Source organism: Pelodiscus sinensis, chromosome 10 (assembly GCF_052426305.1).
Source record: "Pelodiscus sinensis isolate ZL-2025 chromosome 10, ASM5242630v1, whole genome shotgun sequence".
In the NCBI taxonomy this organism is placed as follows: Eukaryota; Metazoa; Chordata; order Testudines; family Trionychidae; genus Pelodiscus; species Pelodiscus sinensis.
The window spans coordinates 55,676,962-55,694,996 of NC_143061.1; the positions used below are offsets into that span (position 1 = coordinate 55,676,962).

The 18,035-nt window shown below is 64.5% G+C and overlaps 1 protein-coding gene across 3 annotated transcripts in view; it reads left to right on the forward strand.

Moving 5' to 3' along the window:
• Positions 1 to 17,349, forward strand: part of SLCO2A1 (solute carrier organic anion transporter family member 2A1) — a 42,810-nt gene extending 25,461 nt beyond the window's left edge. For all 3 annotated transcript variants that reach the window (XM_075937219.2, XM_075937217.2, XM_075937218.2), the window contains 11 exons: positions 350 to 565; positions 4,522 to 4,620; positions 6,737 to 6,870; positions 7,441 to 7,522; positions 8,583 to 8,747; positions 9,204 to 9,393; positions 11,644 to 11,803; positions 12,208 to 12,377; positions 13,628 to 13,692; positions 15,568 to 15,688; positions 16,462 to 17,349. In XM_075937219.2, coding sequence (XP_075793334.2) covers positions 350 to 565; positions 4,522 to 4,620; positions 6,737 to 6,870; positions 7,441 to 7,522; positions 8,583 to 8,747; positions 9,204 to 9,393; positions 11,644 to 11,803; positions 12,208 to 12,377; positions 13,628 to 13,692; positions 15,568 to 15,688; positions 16,462 to 16,582 — 1,523 coding nt within the window. In that variant the 3' untranslated portion in view covers positions 16,583 to 17,349. The remainder of the gene's footprint in view (positions 1 to 349; positions 566 to 4,521; positions 4,621 to 6,736; positions 6,871 to 7,440; positions 7,523 to 8,582; positions 8,748 to 9,203; positions 9,394 to 11,643; positions 11,804 to 12,207; positions 12,378 to 13,627; positions 13,693 to 15,567; positions 15,689 to 16,461) is intronic.
• The last annotated feature ends 686 nt before the right edge of the window (positions 17,350 to 18,035 follow it).

An 18,035-nucleotide genomic window follows, 5' to 3' on the forward strand; every position in this document is an offset into this window, starting at 1 on the left:
CAGCACCCAAGCATGTGTGACGGGCGAGGGAGTGTCGTGGGCCTCCGTGGGCAGCGTGCCCCCCATTGCCCGTGGCATTGTGCCGTGGGGTGAGTGCCCACCGGGTGTGGCATTTCTCTTCCTGAGCATGTGGTCGGCCTGCTTGGCAAGTGCCAACCCAGCGCAGTGATCTCAGCCTGGGTGTCTCGCTGGGCTGTCACTGCCCGTTCGCCGCCACCTCTCCGAAAGCTCCCCGTTACGCCCGCAGTGACACCCGCACAGACAGGCTGCCCCGAGTCACCTGGTGGCCAGAGGGCGGAGCAGCAGGTTGCAATGCTCCATTTGTAACGCGCCTGCCTTCTGCTTCCAGATAACAAGAGCAACATCGACGCCCATCTCTGCCAGCAAGGAGGCATGTTTATATGTCCCAACACCACCCAGGACCCCCACAAAGAGGCCACCAGCATGTGGGCAATGATGGTGGTAGCCCAGCTGCTGGCTGGCATCGGGACCGTTCCCATTCAGCCCTTTGGGATCTCCTACGTGGACGACTTTGCTTCGGCCAACAATTCTGCGCTGTACATTGGTGAGTACCAGGCTTCTGCTGCTAGCAACACCCTGACACAACACCCTGACACAACACCCTGACACAACACCACATACCCTGGCTGTGTCTCCGATACGTGTGGTGGAACATGCCGGAAGTGGCTGCTCGCTTCTTATTGACGCCCTCCCTTTCCCGGTGCAGTTGGTCCCTGCTCCCTGACTCGGATCTGATTCACGTGGGGGGGGGATCTGATTCAGCCGCTGGGAGGCAGCAGGTTTCTGTATTTCAGTGGGCCAGGCTGTCGCGTTGCCGGGTTTCAAACCACACCCGGCTTTAAATGGTGGCGACAATTTAAAAATATTAATCCTGTTAAAAATCCAGTTCGGCTGAAGATGGCAATCTCCGTTCTTGGCTGCAGCATTGCCCTGTGTGGCTACATTGGGATAGTGCCGGCGTGGCAAAGGACAGATCTCTTTAGCTAACAGTAAATGTATTTAATTACATTTTGAACTAGAAGATTTACCCGATGCTGCTCAGGTCCTTAACTCTATTTTGCTTTTCTTCACTGAAATCATTGCGGGGGGGCTGAGGGTTCATTACGCAGGCTGCCCCAGGGGAGAGAGGACTAACCAGCCCTCTCTCACCGCAGCAGCTTGGGGCCAGGTGAGAAGCACCTCTCTGTGGCTGCTGCAGCTGTGGGAGGAGGGGGGAGTGTCCTCTAGCTGGGGAGGGACAAGCAGACAGACACACAGACAAACTCTCCCAAAAATATAGTAGGTAGCTGTCCCTTTCTCCAGCCCTGCCCTCTGCTGCCCCAGTGGGGTTGTAGCTGTCCCAGCACCATCTCTGTCTCCTTGCTGCCCCCCTGTGGCCATTATATAGTATAACAGTCCCTGCTAGCAGACCTCCCGCTTTCCGTGTTATGAGCAACAGTTGCATTCCAGGCACATCCCATTGTCCTGGTACAACCAAGCCCTTATCTCGCTTTAAGTTATGATAAGAGGAAGTTGCCTACTGAATTTGGTGGTCTCTGCTCTTCTAATTTACGAGGAGCTCTTGGACAGACAGACAGACAGACTCTCTCAAATATGTAGTAGATGATTAAATATTAGCTGATTATGGTAAATCAATGGGTGGTAAAAAATGTAGCCTTAATGCCAGGAAGAGAAAAGTGAAACCCATTAAACCAGAGCTAAATAACAAGGGTACAACGCTTCAATTAACGTAAGCCATTTTTATACGTATTATAAAAATTAGACACACATTTTGGGCAGTACTCCAAAACATCTTTGACTTGCGGTAATTGAAAGGAGACGCCCCATTTGGGACAAGCGTGTCGAATGCAACAATTGCTAAAACTACTCCCCCCCCCCCCATGCTATTTCTGATCCTTGACAAGGGGCAGGCCTATGCTACGGCAGGTGCCCGCTGGCCTGGACGCAGGGTGATGGTCCTGGCTGCAATGGTGGGTGAGCAGCCCCCACCGTGGTGAAATTGTTCTATGAACTGACCTAGCCCCACCCGGGAGGCCTCTCCCTCCGGGGAAAGGATGGGCTGCTCCTCTGGGACATAGCCGGGGTTCTTGGAGGTAGCACGTGCACTGGCTGCCGATGCTCTCTGGCCTAGACAGAGGCCTGGCTGAAAATTTTCCATCAAACCTGATTTTCAGTAGAAAATTGGGCTTTCGACTAAGTGCTGTTCCCCATCACCCAGCCTGCTGCCGGCGGGACCCGTCCCTGCCTCATCAAGCCGGCTAAGTGCCTGGAAACTGAAATACTAAGATTAAAAATGGCACCTAATGGCTCTCGACACTCAAGTGCCTTCCGCTCCCATCCTTCTCTCGGCCGAGCGCTCGCCGGGCTGCACCGTGGCCTCCGCTGTGGGGTAACCGCCGCTCGCCAAGAGGGAAGGAAGCAGTGCATTGTGGGAGAAGCCCCCTGGCCACCCAGCCCCGCCCATAGATTAATATGGGAGCATGTGGTGCCCAAAAAATGTTTTGGTTTTCTATATTTTGTACCCCCAACATTTTCCAGGGGGGAAATCCAACCAGCTGTAGTAGGCATTTTTATCCCCAAGCCTGAGCAACCAGGGAGTGACTCTGCCCCCAATGGATGGCGCCCCGCTGTCCCAGCGGCCCTGGGGCGGAGTGATTTGGGGGTACCCCTTGCACATGGCACTTTGTAAAGAAGCCACAAGCCGAATTTCCACCTCTGCTGGGTTCTCATGCCCCCGCTCACGCCCCGTGTAGCACCGAGCAGCCCTTCGCTGCGATGCTCCTTCGCGGCAAGGCAACGCCCCCTTGGCCCTGAGTAGCGGGCCGCCCCCTGCGCTTGGGGCTGGCTCGCGATGCCGGCCGGGCGTGGCCGAGGGAAGGGCCGGAGGGACTGGCAGCGGTCCAGGCCGCAGGGGTATCCAGCACAAACACACACGTCGGAGCCTGGGGCTCAGTTTCCTCTCTGAAATTGTCATGCCCCTGGAGAGGGGGGTGGGGGTGGGGGTGGCTCCTGCCTGCTGTTTCCTGTGGATTTGCTAACTCCCAGCAGATTTCCCCGCGCTGCTCGGGTCCTTCGCTCGACTCAGCTCTGCCCCTTCCCTGTGTGACTCCTCGCTCTGAGCTGGGTGGGGAGGGGGGCCCGGGGTGCAGGCTGCCCGGGGAGAGAGGCCCCTCCAGGGGATGGACTGGGATTGCGGCTCAGGAAGCCGGCGGGTGAAAGGGGCTGGCTGGGGGATCCTGCCCATCTGGGACTGCCCCAGCCCTGAGTGTCCCACCCCCAGGGCCCCCTTATGGGGCAGGGGGCTGACGCTTCACCTCCCCCCCTGCGATTTGTTGGGGACATGGCTGGCTGGTCCCCTTCGTCAGGGAGTGGGGGAACGTGCCCAGGCGGCTGCATTCCTCCCTCTGGCTGGGCAGCGCAGGGGCAGATGAACCTGGACCAGCCCCAGCGGGGGACATGCACCCTCCCCCCACTCTGCCTGCTGGAGCTACAGCAGCCACGGAGAGGTGCCTCTCCCCTGGTCCCAGGTTGCTGGGGTCGGCCTTTCTCCCGGGGCAGCCTGCCCCCTGCCCCCTGCCCTCCAGCCCTCCCCAGGGCAACGATTCAAAGGAGGCAGGGGCAGGTTCATGCTGTTTCCCACAAATCAAAATGACGAGTTCCGGACCGAGCCGCTCGGGTCAGCCTGGCAGCTCCTAGAAGAGCAAGTCCGTCTCCTAGGGCCCTCCCGCCGCTCGGGATCCACGTTGGCAGGAAATCCTCCGGCTGCTGCCCTGAGAGCAGTGACTGGCAGACACCTGCCCGGAGGCCCCACCTCCACAAAGCACGCCCCCGGCTGCTCCAGCCGGCTCCGGCCATGGGCCTGGGGGCCCTGCTTAAGGCTCAGCTGGTGCCCAGGTGCTGGGTTGCAGAGGGCTGGGGAAGTGCTGTGCCGAGCGGCCCGGGGTGTCCAATCCCACGCCCCCACGCTGTGCCGCTACAGAGTGCCTCACTCCCCTGGGTGTCCGTGAAAGCGGGGTGCCCAAATCCCTTCGAGCGGTTCTGAAGCAGTAGCCACTAATGCGAGCTAGCCACACGCGACCGGCCACGTGGCCACTGGTGGCTAGCGGCTCGCGTGCTGGAACCGTGGCCCTGGAGAATCGATGGCCGGCAGACCCCCGGGTACGGTTGCAGTCTGGCTCGCTGACCCGGCCGGGCGCTGAGGGCCCTTGGCTGCGGGAGCCTGCAGTGGGGGGAGCGTGTACAGTCCCACGCGGTGACCACGGGGCCCGGCGAGGCTCCGGGCAGCATTAAGCATTGGCGGTAGCAGCAGGGGCTCCGGGGGCCTCGCTTGTCACGGGGGGGACAGGCTCTTGCTCCCTCCGGCGCGTGGGGCAGTGGCGGGGGTGCTGATTATCGGCCAGCCGGTGAAAGCGGAGTCTCGCCTGCGCGGAGACACCCGTCCTGGGCCCCCGGAGCTCCGTGCCGGGCCGCTGCCACTCACCCAGCTGCTCTCGCTTGCAGCCATCCTGTTTGCCATCGCCGTCTTCGGCCCGGCGTTCGGCTACCTGCTGGGCTCCGTGGTGCTGCGGCTCTACGTGGACATCGGGAGACCGGCCGCCAGTGAGTATCCGCCGTGGCACTGGACTTAAGGCCCCTCTCGGCGGGGGGCAGGTAAAGGCCCCACCGCGCCTCGGGAAACCCACTGGCAGTTGCAAGGGCTGGGCCGGAAGAGCCCCGCAGAACAGGGGGCTGCCCGCTAGATGATCTGCCTGGGGAACGTGTGGCAGCAGGCTGGGGACGTCCGCCCGCTAGGGCCCTTCGCGCAGGGCGCTGCACAAACCCAGCTGGGGCCGGCGGGGCTGGGGCTCGCGCACACGCTCCCGTGAGCCCTGCGGCCAGGCAGGCCTCTGCTTGAGAGATGCCAGCAGCAGCGAAACACAGGTAGAGCCAGCGCCCAGCTTGTCCCCCGCTTCCCTCCCCCACAGGAGGGGCTGCTAGCCAGTGCGCCCCGCCCCATCCTGAGCGTGGCTTTTCCTGCCTGGCCCCGGCCAGGCCCCGGCCAGGTGATGAGGGAGACGACGAGCGGCGGTGGGAAGTGGCAGGAGAGCGAGGCCCCTCTCCGTAGAGACGGACGCCGTTCGCGTCCTCGCCACGGTCGCCCCGGGGGCATCAGGCCCTGGAACGGCTCGGCTGGCCCTGGCTTGTTCCGGCCGGGCGTGGGCTCCCGGGTTACTCCTGGAAGGCGGGAAGTCTGGGCCGAGCCGCAAACACTTCTGCCGGTGCGGCCGTTTGTCCCTTCCCCGCTCGCCGAGGGGCTGCCGAGCCCCGTGCGCTTTCGCCCTGGGCTGCCGCGCTGCCGCCGCAGGAATGACCCCCCGGTCCGCAGAAAAGGGGGGGCACTTCGGAAATCGCTCTCATGAAGCCCCCGGGCCAGCAGAGGCGGCTGGGTCCCCCCTTGGGCGCAGCGATCCGCAGGGTGCCAAACCTGGGAACAATGGGACAGATCCCCTCCAGGAAAACGGCTCCGGACGTTTCCAGTCACCCCCTTGACTGTGCAGCCCCCTCCCCGTCCAGACGTGCCACCTCCCCCAGCCCAGGACTTTAACCCTTTCAGCCCCGGCTAGCTTCCTGAGAGGTACTCGGACTCCTGCCCGCCTAGACCCGCCCGTCCCTTTCCCGGCCTCCCGGGGCGGGGCTGTTCGGACACGGAGCCCTGGGGCAGGCCGTCCCCATCCGGTCGTGGTTCTTGGGGGGAGCGGTGGAGGGCTGAACCCGCACTGCTAGTGCGGGGCGCTGCACCCTTCCAACTGACGACCGAGGCTGCTTCCTTCCGTGCGCGGGGCCAGGCAGGGCCCCCGCCGGACTCCAGCCTTGGTGGGAGCTGCCACGGCCGGTCACCGGAGCAGAGCCGCTCTGGTGCAGGGCTCCTGGCCAGTCGGCCCTGGCCTCTCTGGGGCTGACGGGCTCCAGGCGTTGGCGTGAGGCGCCCCGGCCTGCTGCCTGCGTTCAGGGAGCGGTGGGTGGCTGCACGGACGGGTTTCTGCGTGGGCCCGGCCCTTCGGAACTAGCTCCCGGGAGGGAAGGGGGAGGAGTGGGGCAAGGCCCCGTAGGAGCAGCCGGCCATGAGCCGTGGCCCCTGGGGCGTGGAAGCGGGTAGGGGCAGACCTTCGGCTGACCTAAGCTGGTGCCGCTGCTTCTACGTCAGTGGAGACTCCTGTGACTCCCCTGGCGCTACCCCGGGGGGTCTGGTCCTCGGTCGACTCAGCAGGAGGCTGCACGTCAACCTCCTTCCTCCTCCTGCCCCTAGGGAGGGGTGAACCGATCTCGCTGCGCTTTTATTCTGGGCCAAGAATGTGTGGAAATAAGAGCTACAGGTGGAACCTCTCATCCGGCACCCGCGGGCCCTGACGGTGCCGAGCCACAGAATTGGAACAGCTCAGAGCCCTGAGTGCCAGGGCTGGGGGCTGCAAACACCCTTGCTGGGCCCGCGGGAAAGCTGGCCACGCCCATGCTACGTGGACATCCGGCGAACGCCAGTCGCGCCGGAGCAGAGAGGTTCAACCTGTAGCTAGGACAGCCCCGTACGGGGATCAGCCGTGGGGCCCTGTGACGAGCGCGCACGAGCCGAGCCCCGGTGAGCCGTGTCCATAGCGCAGCCCCCTCCGGGGACAGAGCCACGCTGTGCGAACGGCCATTGGATTGGGACGCCGGGTGACGCTGGCTCCTCGTGTTTCAGAGCTCGTGAATTTCACCCAACGGGACCCACGCTGGATCGGCGCCTGGTGGCTGGGACTGCTCATCTCCTCAGGCTGCCTGCTGCTCACCTCCATCCCCTACTTCTTCTTCCCGCGGTACATGATCAAAGGGCAGGTAAGAGCGGCATTGCGGGGCACGGGGACCAGGCGCGGTGGGTGGCCTGGAGACCGTTCCGACAGGGGCTTGTTTAAAGTGGCGCTCCAGCCCAGGGTGCCCGCCCGGCGCTGCGCTGGGCAGCAGGCGCTGACTTCGGGTCAGAACGGCCCATTCCTCCATGCGGCTGGCAGGAAAGGGCCAGTCTGGACGAATTCGGGAATGGTTTGGGGGGAGAATGTTTGGAAATGGGAGGTGAAGTCAAAATCTCGGACCTTGAAATGGGCGGGCGGGCACCTCCGCCGGGGGGGGGGGGGATGAAATTGATGCTTGGCTCCGGCCAGTGGAATGACAGGACACCGCTGGCCGTGCCCAGCTGGCCCGGAGATGCACGTCTCCTTCTCCCGGGGCTCGTGGCTCGGCGCAGGTGGCTGGTTCTTGCAAGGGGGTGTCTAAGCCGTCGTGCTGCAGCCCGTGCCCCCGCAGCCTCTCCGGGGCAGTGCCAGGGACGTGCCCGGCCCGGATCGCTCCCCTGGAGAATGCTGTGTGCTCGGGCCGCTCAGTGCAAGCTGCTTCCCTCTGCTGTCCCAGGTGACAAGCGCCGAGGCTGACGTGCTGAAGAAGATGGAGAAGGGGAAGGCTGAAGAAGTCTCCCTGACCGATTTCATTAAAAGTAAAGGGCCCCCGTTGTGACGGTTCCCATTCACGGGGGGAGTGGCTAGTGGTGGGATCGGTGACGGGAGGGACCCCTGGGGCCGGCGCTGGGTATCTTCCTGGCACTTTGCCGCCTACACGCCTCTGGCAGCATCCGGAGCCAAGGGACAAATCCCCCAAGGCGCCCAGGCCTCGCATTCAGAAATGACTTTAGTCTCCAGCTGCAAGATCAACACGCTGGGGACAATTTTCCAATGCGCCTAAGTGACTTAGGATCATGGGAAATTGTCCCCAGCGTGTTGATCTCGCCAAACTCTGCAGGGGAGCTCAGGTGCGGCTCCAGGCACAGGGGCTGCTGTCGGACTCAGAGCGTCGGGGTCTACACCCGCCTGTCTGAATGTAGCTCCCTCCAGCGGGACAGCAGCACGCACAGCACTGAAACGTGGCTAGCAGGGGGCGGGAGCTCCCTGCGCTGCCGTTTTGTTGCCTGGGAGCTTCCGGGGGAGGGGGGTTTCCTCTTCCTTACTGGGACAAATTGCCTTCTAGAGAGAGGTGGGCAGAGTTAAGGAGATGGTCAGTAGGGCGCGCGGCTCACGGGGTCGCTCAGCTATCTGGCGTAGTGCGAGGCTGGCCTGGCTGATGCACATCGTCTCAGGTTGGCCTTGTGGGCTAGTAAGTGACTCTGTTTGTTCAAATGCACAAGCAGTTCATCTTCCTTGCAGTCATTCCAAGGGCTAGATCCTTGCCTGGCGGAAAGCAGCCTGGCTCCAGGGAACTGGGTGGGCTGAGACCAGCTGGGGACCTGGCATGATGCAGGGTGGGGCATCTGGATTCAGAGAAGCAAAGGCCCAGGAAGGGGAGAGCGACGACAGGGCTCCTTAGCTCCAGTGTTTCGCCCTGGTCAGAGCCCAGCAGCCCTGGGCTTGCTGCATCCGTGCTGAATGTAGAACCACGCGTCTCTTTCCGTACAGACCGGGCCCTGCTCCCCCCCATTCCCAGGGTCAGCCTCCGAGAGCGGAACTGCCTGCCCTCCGGAGCCGCCTCCCTTCAGCCCTCACACAAAGGCCGTTTCCTTGTAGGATTCCCCCGGATCTTCTTCAAGCTGCTTCATAACCCCCTCTTCATCCTCCTGGTGCTGGCCCAGTGCAGCTTCTCCTCCGTCATCGCCGGCCTCTCCACCTTCCTCAACAAGTTCCTGGAGAAGCAGTACGGCACCACCCCGTCCTACGCCAGCCTCCTCATCGGTGAGGGCGGCCGGCCCTGAATTCAAGGGGCAGGGTTCAGACATGGCCCCAGACCCTGTTCTCCATGGGGAAGGAGCCACGGGCCATGCGCTCTCCTGGCTCGCATGTCAGAGCCTCCACGCCCGTTCCCTTCTGCCCTGAGTGCGTGGGAGGGAGTGGCCATGGTCACGCCAGCCCCACGCGCCCCAGGCCTGCCCCCGGCCTCGAGGGAGTCCCCAGAGGAGCAGGGCTGGCATCATGGCTGTGCACCCGCCTCCTCGCGGCCCCAGCGCAGGGCCACGGCCAAATGGCTGCCAAGGGTTATGAAGTGTGGCTGTCCTGTCGCCCGGGGTCTCCCTGAGGCAATGAATGGGCCTCCGGAGGCTGCAGGGTCTGGGGTGCCCCTCCCCCCACAATCCCGGCCGCCCTGCGCGGTGCGCCTCGGAGCCCTGACCGCGCCCTGCGCTCTCCCTGCAGGCGCCGTGAACCTGCCGGCGGCCGCGCTGGGCATGCTCTTCGGCGGGATCATCATGAAGCGCTTCAGCTTCTCCATCAAAGCCATCCCCCGCTTCGCCATGACGATGCTCCTCGTCTCCATCCTCTGCTGCCTCCCCCTCTTCTTCATGGGCTGCCCCACCCAGACCATTGCGGGCGTGTACCCGCCCAGGTAAGGCCGGCGGGGCCGGGGCTTCAACTGGGGACCTCGCGGCTGCTCTGGTAACCAGTCTCCTCCTCTCGGCACCCCCCGTTGGCTGCCCCCCAGCACCGCCTGCTTCTTCTGCTCCGGCCCCCCAGGGGCATTGCGGTCGCCGTGGCGATGTGGAGGGCAGAGTGAGGCCCCCGTAGCCTCCCTTTAGCAGCGTTGGCTTCTGCTGCTCCCTGGGGCGCTGGAGACGCCTCCGCTCACGTCAGCCATGGGCCGGGGGAGCCAGGCAGCCCCCATCGCTCACGTGCACCCTCCCTGCGCTGCCGCCTTAGGATGGGCCCAGTCTCCCCCATGCGCCTGCCGGGCCAGCCCAGAGCCTCCCGCCACCCACGAGAGGAGAGGGGGGAGGAGCACTGCCCTCGGGCTGCCCCCAGCAGAAGTGTGGGGACGAGGGCGAGTTCTTTGTACCCTGGCTGACTCGGAACCAGGGCCCGGAAGGGCACGCTGAATGCTGATTGGCTGCCAGGGTGAGTGCATCCTAGGAAGTTCCGCCTCTCAGAGGTGGTCCTTCCTGGAGTCCCATGGGAATATGCAGTTTGTGCTGCTGGGGTTACCCCAGCCCTAAGATCTAGGTCAGCCCCATTTCTCATCGAATGGCTGCAGCTGCTGGCTACAAACAGGACGGGGGGCCTGGGCTGTACAGAGGTCGGCCCAGGTGCTCTAATCTGGCCTTTCCTCTGTGGTGACCCTGCTGGGCCTAGAGCCACCTTCCTCGAAACACCTCCTGCCTGCCAGGGTGGCTAGAGGCTGGTAAAGGGTCAGGGGCAAGTCTGGCCTGTGGGATCCTGGCTCGGGGCCAGGAGTCCTAGCTCTGCCACACACTCCTGAGCTGACTGTGAGCAAGTCACATGACTGTTTGGTGCCTCAGTTTCCCCTGTGTAAAATGGGGGTGATAGCATTTCCTGCCTGGAGACTGAGGCTAAATCTCCTGCTGATTATGAGAGGCCCCGGGCGGGAAGGGTTCTGAGTCATTCGCGGGGGGAACATGCAGCTGCCTTTGCAGGTGCCGTTGGGAGCTATGGGTCAGCCCCCCACACACTCTGGCCGAGTCAGACTTCACCAAGCTGCTGGTGTCCGTCGCTGCCAGCTCTCGGGGGGGGTTGAGTTGCCGTCACAGGGGGCAGCTTGCTGGGGGGGTGGAGTGGGGGGCGCTCCTGAGGGATCTGTGCGCTGCGAGGCCGCGTATTAACGCCTGACTGCCTCCTGCTGGGCTGGGACTGCAGTGCACTCCGGGGGGGTCGTTCTGCTTCGCGATCGGGCGGGACACGCCCCTGGTCGGGCCTGGTTTCTCAGGCAGTGGCTGGGGAGGAGAGGGCAGGTGGGGAGACCACCGGGGAGAACAGGCATTTCCCCCTTCGCTGCCGGGCAAGCAGCCTGGGCAGGAACGGGGGGGGAGGGGGGCGAGTTCCCCTGCTGACCGCAGGGAGCCGCTGTGCACAGAAGCTGTGGCTGGCGGAAAGGCAGGCCCAGTGGCCTCAGTCCACCTCCTGGCTACGGTTGGAGCCACTTTATCCCTGTCTCGTCCCCTGCTCCTCTCCTTCCCCTGCAGACGGCTTGGGTCAAGCCAGCTCCCAGGCTAGCCAGACACCCTTCGGCCCGATGGGCACTGGCCAGGGCCTTGCACCGCTCCAGAACTGCCCCCGCCCCAGTGCCAGCAGCATCCCGCAGGCCTGCAAAGCCCCGGGCGGCTCGCTCTCGGAGGCAGGACGTCCCGCCCACGCTCTGTCCTGCCTGCCCCACCCCGGGTCTGTCTGTGACCGGCCAGCCCGCGCCCCGCTGGCGTGTCTCAATGCCCAGGGCCGCTTCTGAGCGACCTGACTTCCCCGGGCTCGCGCCGCCGCGGCTGCCTGGGTCAGAGGAGGCCTGGGCCCCGGCGTTTCCAGAGCCGCCCAGAGGATGCAGAGGGCCTGGGGTAAAGCAATCTCAGGGGCCCCTTCCAAATGGACTTCAGACCTTCTCGTGGGGACCCCTGCGGGGCCCGGGGCACATTGCCCCACTTGCCCTCTCTGGGCGGCCCTGCACGGCTCAGTCCCTGCACACTTAGCACCTGCAGGGCCGCGGGGATCCGGCACGAGGCCGAGCTACCGCCTGGCACCGGCCCAGCCCGCACAGAGACGGGAAATTGGTCAACCACGGCGGGAATTCGAGGGGTGAGCGATTCCCTCGCCTCCTTATTTGATGGGCTATGTTATGTTTCCATGTCCTTGGCAGTACACCCAGTTCCCAGGCGCCGGCTCCGTGCCCCAGCGCGTGCTCCTGCTCCAAGTACATCTTTCACCCAGTGTGCGGCGCCGACGGCCTGGAGTACCTCTCCCCCTGCAAGGCAGGCTGCACGGGCTCCGTGCTCAACTCCCCCAGGGCCGGGGATGTGGTAAGCAGCGAACACACGCAGCCCAGGGGCTGGGCGCCGGAGCACAGCTGAGCCGGCCGGGCAGGCTGGAGCACGGGCTGGTGTCGGAAAGCTCGTAAGAGCAGGTGTCGGGAGCCGCCGCCAGCCATGGGGATGGCGGTCCCAGAATCGGAACCCGCGGTGCTGACACGGTGCCGCTGCTTCAGGCTCCGGCTGAGCCGGCAGACGAGGGAGCACTGGTTGGTGACTTCCCTGTGGGACTTGGGGCATGTCGGCCATGTGCCGAGTCACTCCTGCTGCTTGGTCCCAGCCACTGCTCCGGGCAAAACCGCTGGGAGGAGGGAACTGGGCAGGTTGGTCTGAAAACTCTGCGGCAGCCACCCTGAGCTCAGGAGGCGTCTTCCTGTCGTCTGAATGCCCCACAGACCTACGTGAACTGCTCCTGTGTCCACACCAAGAACGGCCCCTCCTCAGCAAAGGCAGGGTCCTGCCTGGTCAGCTGTTCCCACTTGCTGCTTCCGACCGTGTTCGTCATCTCCTTCGCTGCCATGATCGCCTGCCTGTCGCACAACCCCCTCTACATGATGGTGTTACGGTACGGCCACGATCCCGGGCAGGGGCTGCGCGCCAAGGGTAAAGCGCTGGCACGTTTCCTGCCTGCTGCGACCAGGCCTACGGGCTGCCCCCTTCCTGGCCTGGGCGACGCCCCTCCCCGCCCGCCTGGAATGGGCCGTGACTGCCCTTGCGTGGGTGTTTGCACTGGCTGGGGCAGGGCGGCAGGGGAACTCTCTCTGACGCCATCAGCGGGGCGAGGCGGGGCTCTGCGTGGGGCGGGGCTGGATGTGGCTGCCTGGCTCACGCAGCCTCGGTGTGTCGCTGGCTAGAGGCGGCCAGGAGCCCGGGTTTGGGACTGCCCTTTCCGGGAAGGCCAGGAAGCATGGGCCGGCTCTTCCGCAGGGCTGTGTCCCAGCTCCAAGGGACATCAGTGGGGCCACACGGGATCCTGGCCTCCGTGGGTCTGGCCCTGGGCCTGCTTAGGCTTGCAATCAGCGCTGACCCAGACTAAACCCAGGTCCAACCGTTTGGACCCCCTGAGACACTGGGGTCCCCCTGCCCTTCTTCACGCCGCCCCCCCTGCACGCTCCTCCGGCCCAGTCTCTCTCAGCCAGCGCGCTCGGGTCTCAGCGGAGCAGCGGCCGTCCTGTGCGCCGGGAGCCGGCCGGTGGGGTCGCTCGCTATGGCGGGTCACTGGGCCACGTTGTGCGGCGCTGCCCGTGGTGGCATCAGTCCCCTGCCCCGAGCAGGAAAAGCAACCGAACGGCTGGGGAGCAACTCGGCAGCTCGACAGGCCGCTTCTCCCCGTCCCACTGGAAACGGCCCCCGGATCGCCGCTCTGTGGGGCTGGAAACTGCCAGTCTCCTGCCTGCCCGGCCAGGCCAGGGCCTGGGGTCCTCGTGCCGAGGTCCTGTCCGTGCACGGAGCCTTCCCCATCCAGGTGTCCCCCCATGAGCTTCCAGAGCCGTTAGACCCTCTTGGCCCTTCACCGAAAACTGGAAACGTGCTGCCAAGGGTGGGGGGTCAAGGTTCCCCTTTCTGCTGATGCTTGCAGTCTTCAGCCAGCCCCAATCACCAGCGCTTGCCCCCCGAATCCGGCCCATTCCCACGGGAGCTATTTAAACACCTCCCCCTTCGCTTCGAGAGAAACCTGGCGTGCCAGCGGCGTTCAGCCTGGCATGTCCCAGGGGACGCGGTGGCCCCAAGCCACCCCAGTGCAGATTCTAGCCCGTTGCTCGGAGCAACCCAGCGAACATGCCTCAGGTCCCATCTCTGGCTTCTCCCCGGCAGGGTGGTGAACCAGGACGAAAAGTCCTTTGCGATCGGAGTCCAGTTCTTACTGATGAGACTCATAGGTGAGTGTCGGACGCGCCCTCTGCGAGTCGCGTGCAGGAGCCTGGCCCCTCAGACCCTCCCCCGGGCCCTTTCCAGCTCCCTTCGGAGGGATCCCTTTGCCCGTCGGAGCGCTGGTGCGAGCCCTCCCCCCGGGGGGTCTTGTCCCGCCCCGTCCAGTGGCACCCAGAGCCCTTGAGAGCGTAATGAGCCTGACTGCAGCGTGGTGCCAGAGGCCCATGCCCTGGTCCAGCTCCGCCTGTCGGCGTGACGCTGCTTTGCGCAAACACTTGGTTTGCAGCCAGCCAGGGCTTCCGTTTCGCCCCCGCGGGCCTGCCCTTCACTGTGCGTCGGGGTGAGCACCACCGCTCGGCTCTGACTCCCCCGGCGCTTCCCGGAGCAGATCGGGGCGCGCCAGGGAAGGCTTGCCGCACGGCAGAGGGCCAGTCCGCGCAGCAGGCGAGGGTTACCCCGGGAGCTGAGCGCCTCTGGAGAGAAGCCCTAGCGGACCTCTCCGTCGGCGTCGCACTGGCGGCTGTGTCCGTGCGAAGCAGTAACGGGTTTCATGCCAAAGAGGCGAGCTGCTCTGAGCGGCGGGAGAGCAGTGAGACCCCCCGGATGGCTTCTGCCAGCCCCCTCAGCCCTCCCGCTGCCGTCAAAAGCCTCGCTCCGACCACACTTAGATCGGTTCTCGTTCGGGAACGCTGGCGCCTCTGCCAGCTGGGCAGTCGTGGGAAGAAGCGGCCCCCAGGGCGGGCAGCCGGGCCGCAGCGCGAGGTCCTGCTGGCTTTGGGCGTTGAAGTTCCTTCCCCACGCGGGGCAAACATCTGGGCTGGTGTAAATCAGCCTGGCTCTGTCAACATCAGCAGAGCTGAGCCGATAGACTTCAGCCGGGCCGCTGGCCGGGGCCGAGCCGGGCCGATAGACATCAGCCGGGCCGCTGGCCGGGGCCGAGCCGGGCCGATAGACTTCAGCCGGGCCGCTGGCCGGGGCCGAGCCGGGCCAATAGACTTCAGCCGGGCCGCTGGCCGGGGCGGAGCCGGGCCGATAGACTTCAGCCGGGCCGCTGGCCGGGGCCGAGCCGGGCCGATAGACTTCAGCCGGGCCGCTGGCCGGGGCCAAGCCAGGCCGATAGACTTCAGCCGGGCCGATAGACTTCAGCCGGGCCGCTGGCCGGGGCCGAGCCGGGCCAATAGACTTCAGCCGGGCCGCTGGCCGGGGCCGAGCCGGGCCGATAGACTTCAGCCGGGCCGCTGGCCGGGGCCGAGCCGGGCCGATAGACATCAGCCGGGCTGCTGTGCTTTGCGAAGTGTCACTCACAGCAAGGTGCAGCCGCTCTCATGGCAGCAGAGGAGCGTAGAGCCGGCATCACATTGACCCTTGCCCTGCGTTACACGGCACCAGGGGAGGGATCATCCATCACCCCCCCGCCCCAGCTAAAGCTCGCTGCCCCCAGCGCCAGGAGGATGAGGGGGGCAGCGCCCGTCCCCGGGGTGCGAATCAGGCAGTCCTGGAGCAAGGCTGGGGGAGGCCAGAAACAGAGGGTCAGTTTCAGTGACCGGTTCACGAGGAAGGCGTGGAGTTGAGTGGCTGGCCTGAGTCCAGGGGCGTGCGAGGTGCAGGCGTGCCATTGTACACGTGCATGCAACACGCCATCCTCCTCGCACGGGGCGCACCAAGCCCTGCTATGCACGCGCCATTTTGTCTGCGTGTCCAGGGGCCAGGCAGAACCATCCCCTGAGCACGGCCAGTCCTGGGCACGCCCTAGCTGTGCTCCAGCGCCAGAGCACTGGCACGGCGCCCACACGGCTGGGCTGGCGTGGAGTGGGAGGGCATCAGGGGGTGCTCGCTGCCAGCCCCGCTCTCAGGATTTCTTCCTCTCTCCCCTGGCCCCGCAGCCTGGCTGCCTGCTCCCGCTGTCTTCGGGGTCGTCATCGACTCCACCTGCCTGCACTGGAGCGAGCGCTGCAACAAGCAAGGGTTCTGCGCCTACTACAACAACGACTTCCTCCGGAGCAGGTACCAGAGCCGCCACGCCGGGGACAGGCCCGGGGACAGGGAGCTGAGGGAGCCAGGCCCGGGGGGGGGGGGGGGGGGCTGAGGGAGCCAGACTCGGCGGGGGGTTCTAGCCAAGCGGTGGCAGAAGGCCGCATGGGGAGGGGGCCCCCGAGAGGGGTTTTTCTTTTCCAGAGGAAGCAGAAGGAGATTGGGGGGTGATCAGGGAACCGGCCGCATGCACCAGATGGGCCAGGGCCGGGGGCAGGCGAACCAGAGCAAGGGAGGGGATTGAGAGGGGACCACAGTGGGGAGGGGGATGGATGGGCCGAACGCCGCCGGTACTGCACACAGTGGGATAAGCCACCTGTCCCTGCTGGGGTGGTTTTAGCTGGAAGGGTGTTCTCTGGGGGTAGGTTAAAGGCTAGATGGGGGGTCCCAGTTAGCAGGGCACAGCCAGGCAGAGCTGGACAGACAGGGTGGTGTCCGGGGGAGGCTGCAGGCTGCCGCTGAGACGGGGGCAGGACGGGGGGAGGTGCTGGCCGTGCGGGAGACCGTCCCTGTCCGGAAGCATGTCCAGCTGAGCACTCGAACGCTGGGAGAGGCAACCAGAGGGCCGGGAAGCCGGTGGCCTCGGCGTGGCACCGCTTTGCCGCTCCTAGGTCAGCGGGCAGACTCCAAAGGCTCTGGGCTCGTTCTCGGGGAGCGGCCGGGCCCCCTCACCAAGCACTGGGCCAGCCCCTCAGATTGGCGCTGGTTCCTGGCAGCTTCGCATCAGGCTCCATTTCTCTTGCCAGATACATCGGCCTGCAGATGGGCTACAAACTCCTGGGCATTCTGCTGCTGGTGGTCACCAGCTGGTGGGTGAAGAGGAGCAAGGAGTACAACGTGCAGGAGAAGGCGGCTGGCCTGGTCTAGCCCCGCCAGCGATCGGCCCCGCGCGCCCTTCCTCGCCTGTCCGTACTCCTGCCAGCACTTAGCCTTTTCTTTTGTTGTAAGAAAACGACTCCACCGTAGCAGCTGCGCTCTGAGCGCCACTATGCAGCTTGCTCGGTAACCCAGCTGTGCACGCTCGGGCCAGCTGCTTCGCACTTTGGAGGGCTCTCGCCGGGCCCACGCATCTCCCAGGAGTGGACAGCCGGGGCTCCAAAGGGTGCCAGTTGTGGATGGCCCAGGACACGTGAAACAGACGAGCCGGAGGGCGAGAACCCAGGCAGAGACCTAGCTGGGATCCGGCAGCACAGAGCTGTCCGGCAGCGTCGCGCCCCCGAAGACAGGCGGTGCTGCTATTGTTTTCCAGAGGAGAACCCAAGGAGGCTCTGCCCTGGGGGGCGGAGCCCCTGGACTCCCCCAAGACACCTCGCCTCTTGGAAGATGCAGGAACTGCAAGTGGGAAAAATTCTCCTTGGGGTAAAGCTGTTACAGCTGCTAAGGCAGTGCGGATAGGCTGGGGGAGGGGGACGTGGAGCACGTACCTGTCCCACTGCCCCACAGATCCCGTCCCCCCACTGTGTCTGAGTGCACTAGCATCAGCCCAACGTGCGCCCTGTGCACCGCGCCCGGGCGGGGCCGGGACAGTGCACCAGCTCTGCTCCGAGACCTTTCCTCGCCCCTCCCACGCAGGCCAGCGCGGTGCGGGTGGGTTATTGTGCAATGTCAGTTTCTTCAATAAACCCCGTTTCCTACCCTGGCTGCTTCATTGCTCCGCCCGCTGCTGTGCTGGGGGGCGCAGACCCTGGTGCGGCTGGGCCATGTCACTGGATGGGGAGGGGCCAGGCCCTCGGGGAATGTCATTTCCTGGGCGGGCCGCTGTGTGTAAGAAGGACAGAACGAACCCAGCGGGAGCTCGCCTGGCAGGACAAGCATTGCGGGTGGGGGCCGTTTCCATATTTCAGGCTGGCTCGTGTCTCTGCAGCCACATGCCCCAGTGCGGGGTCTCTAGGGGGTCTCCACGGCAGCCGTACCTCAGAATGAGCTATGCAATTTGCGCTACACGAATCGCGTCGCTTGTGTCAAGGTCATTGCGAAATAAAGCGCCATTCCGAACGTCCCTTAGCCCTCGTGCATGGGCTCCCGGGGCGTCGGCATAGCGAGCCCCTTCCATTTCAATACAACGGGCTTGCTCTTAAGACGCGGAATAGCTACTTCAGCAGAGGTGGAGAGTAACTAAGTACAAATACTTGGTTACGCTACTCAAGTACATTTTTCCAGTATTTATACTTTACTCAAGTAATTTATTTTTGTGATACTTCGACTTTTACTCAAGTAGTTCTTTTAGAAAAAAATCGTACTTTTTACTCCACTACATTTTCCAGAAGCACTTAGTTATTCACGATTTTCATCACAGAATCATAGAATACTAGGACTGGAA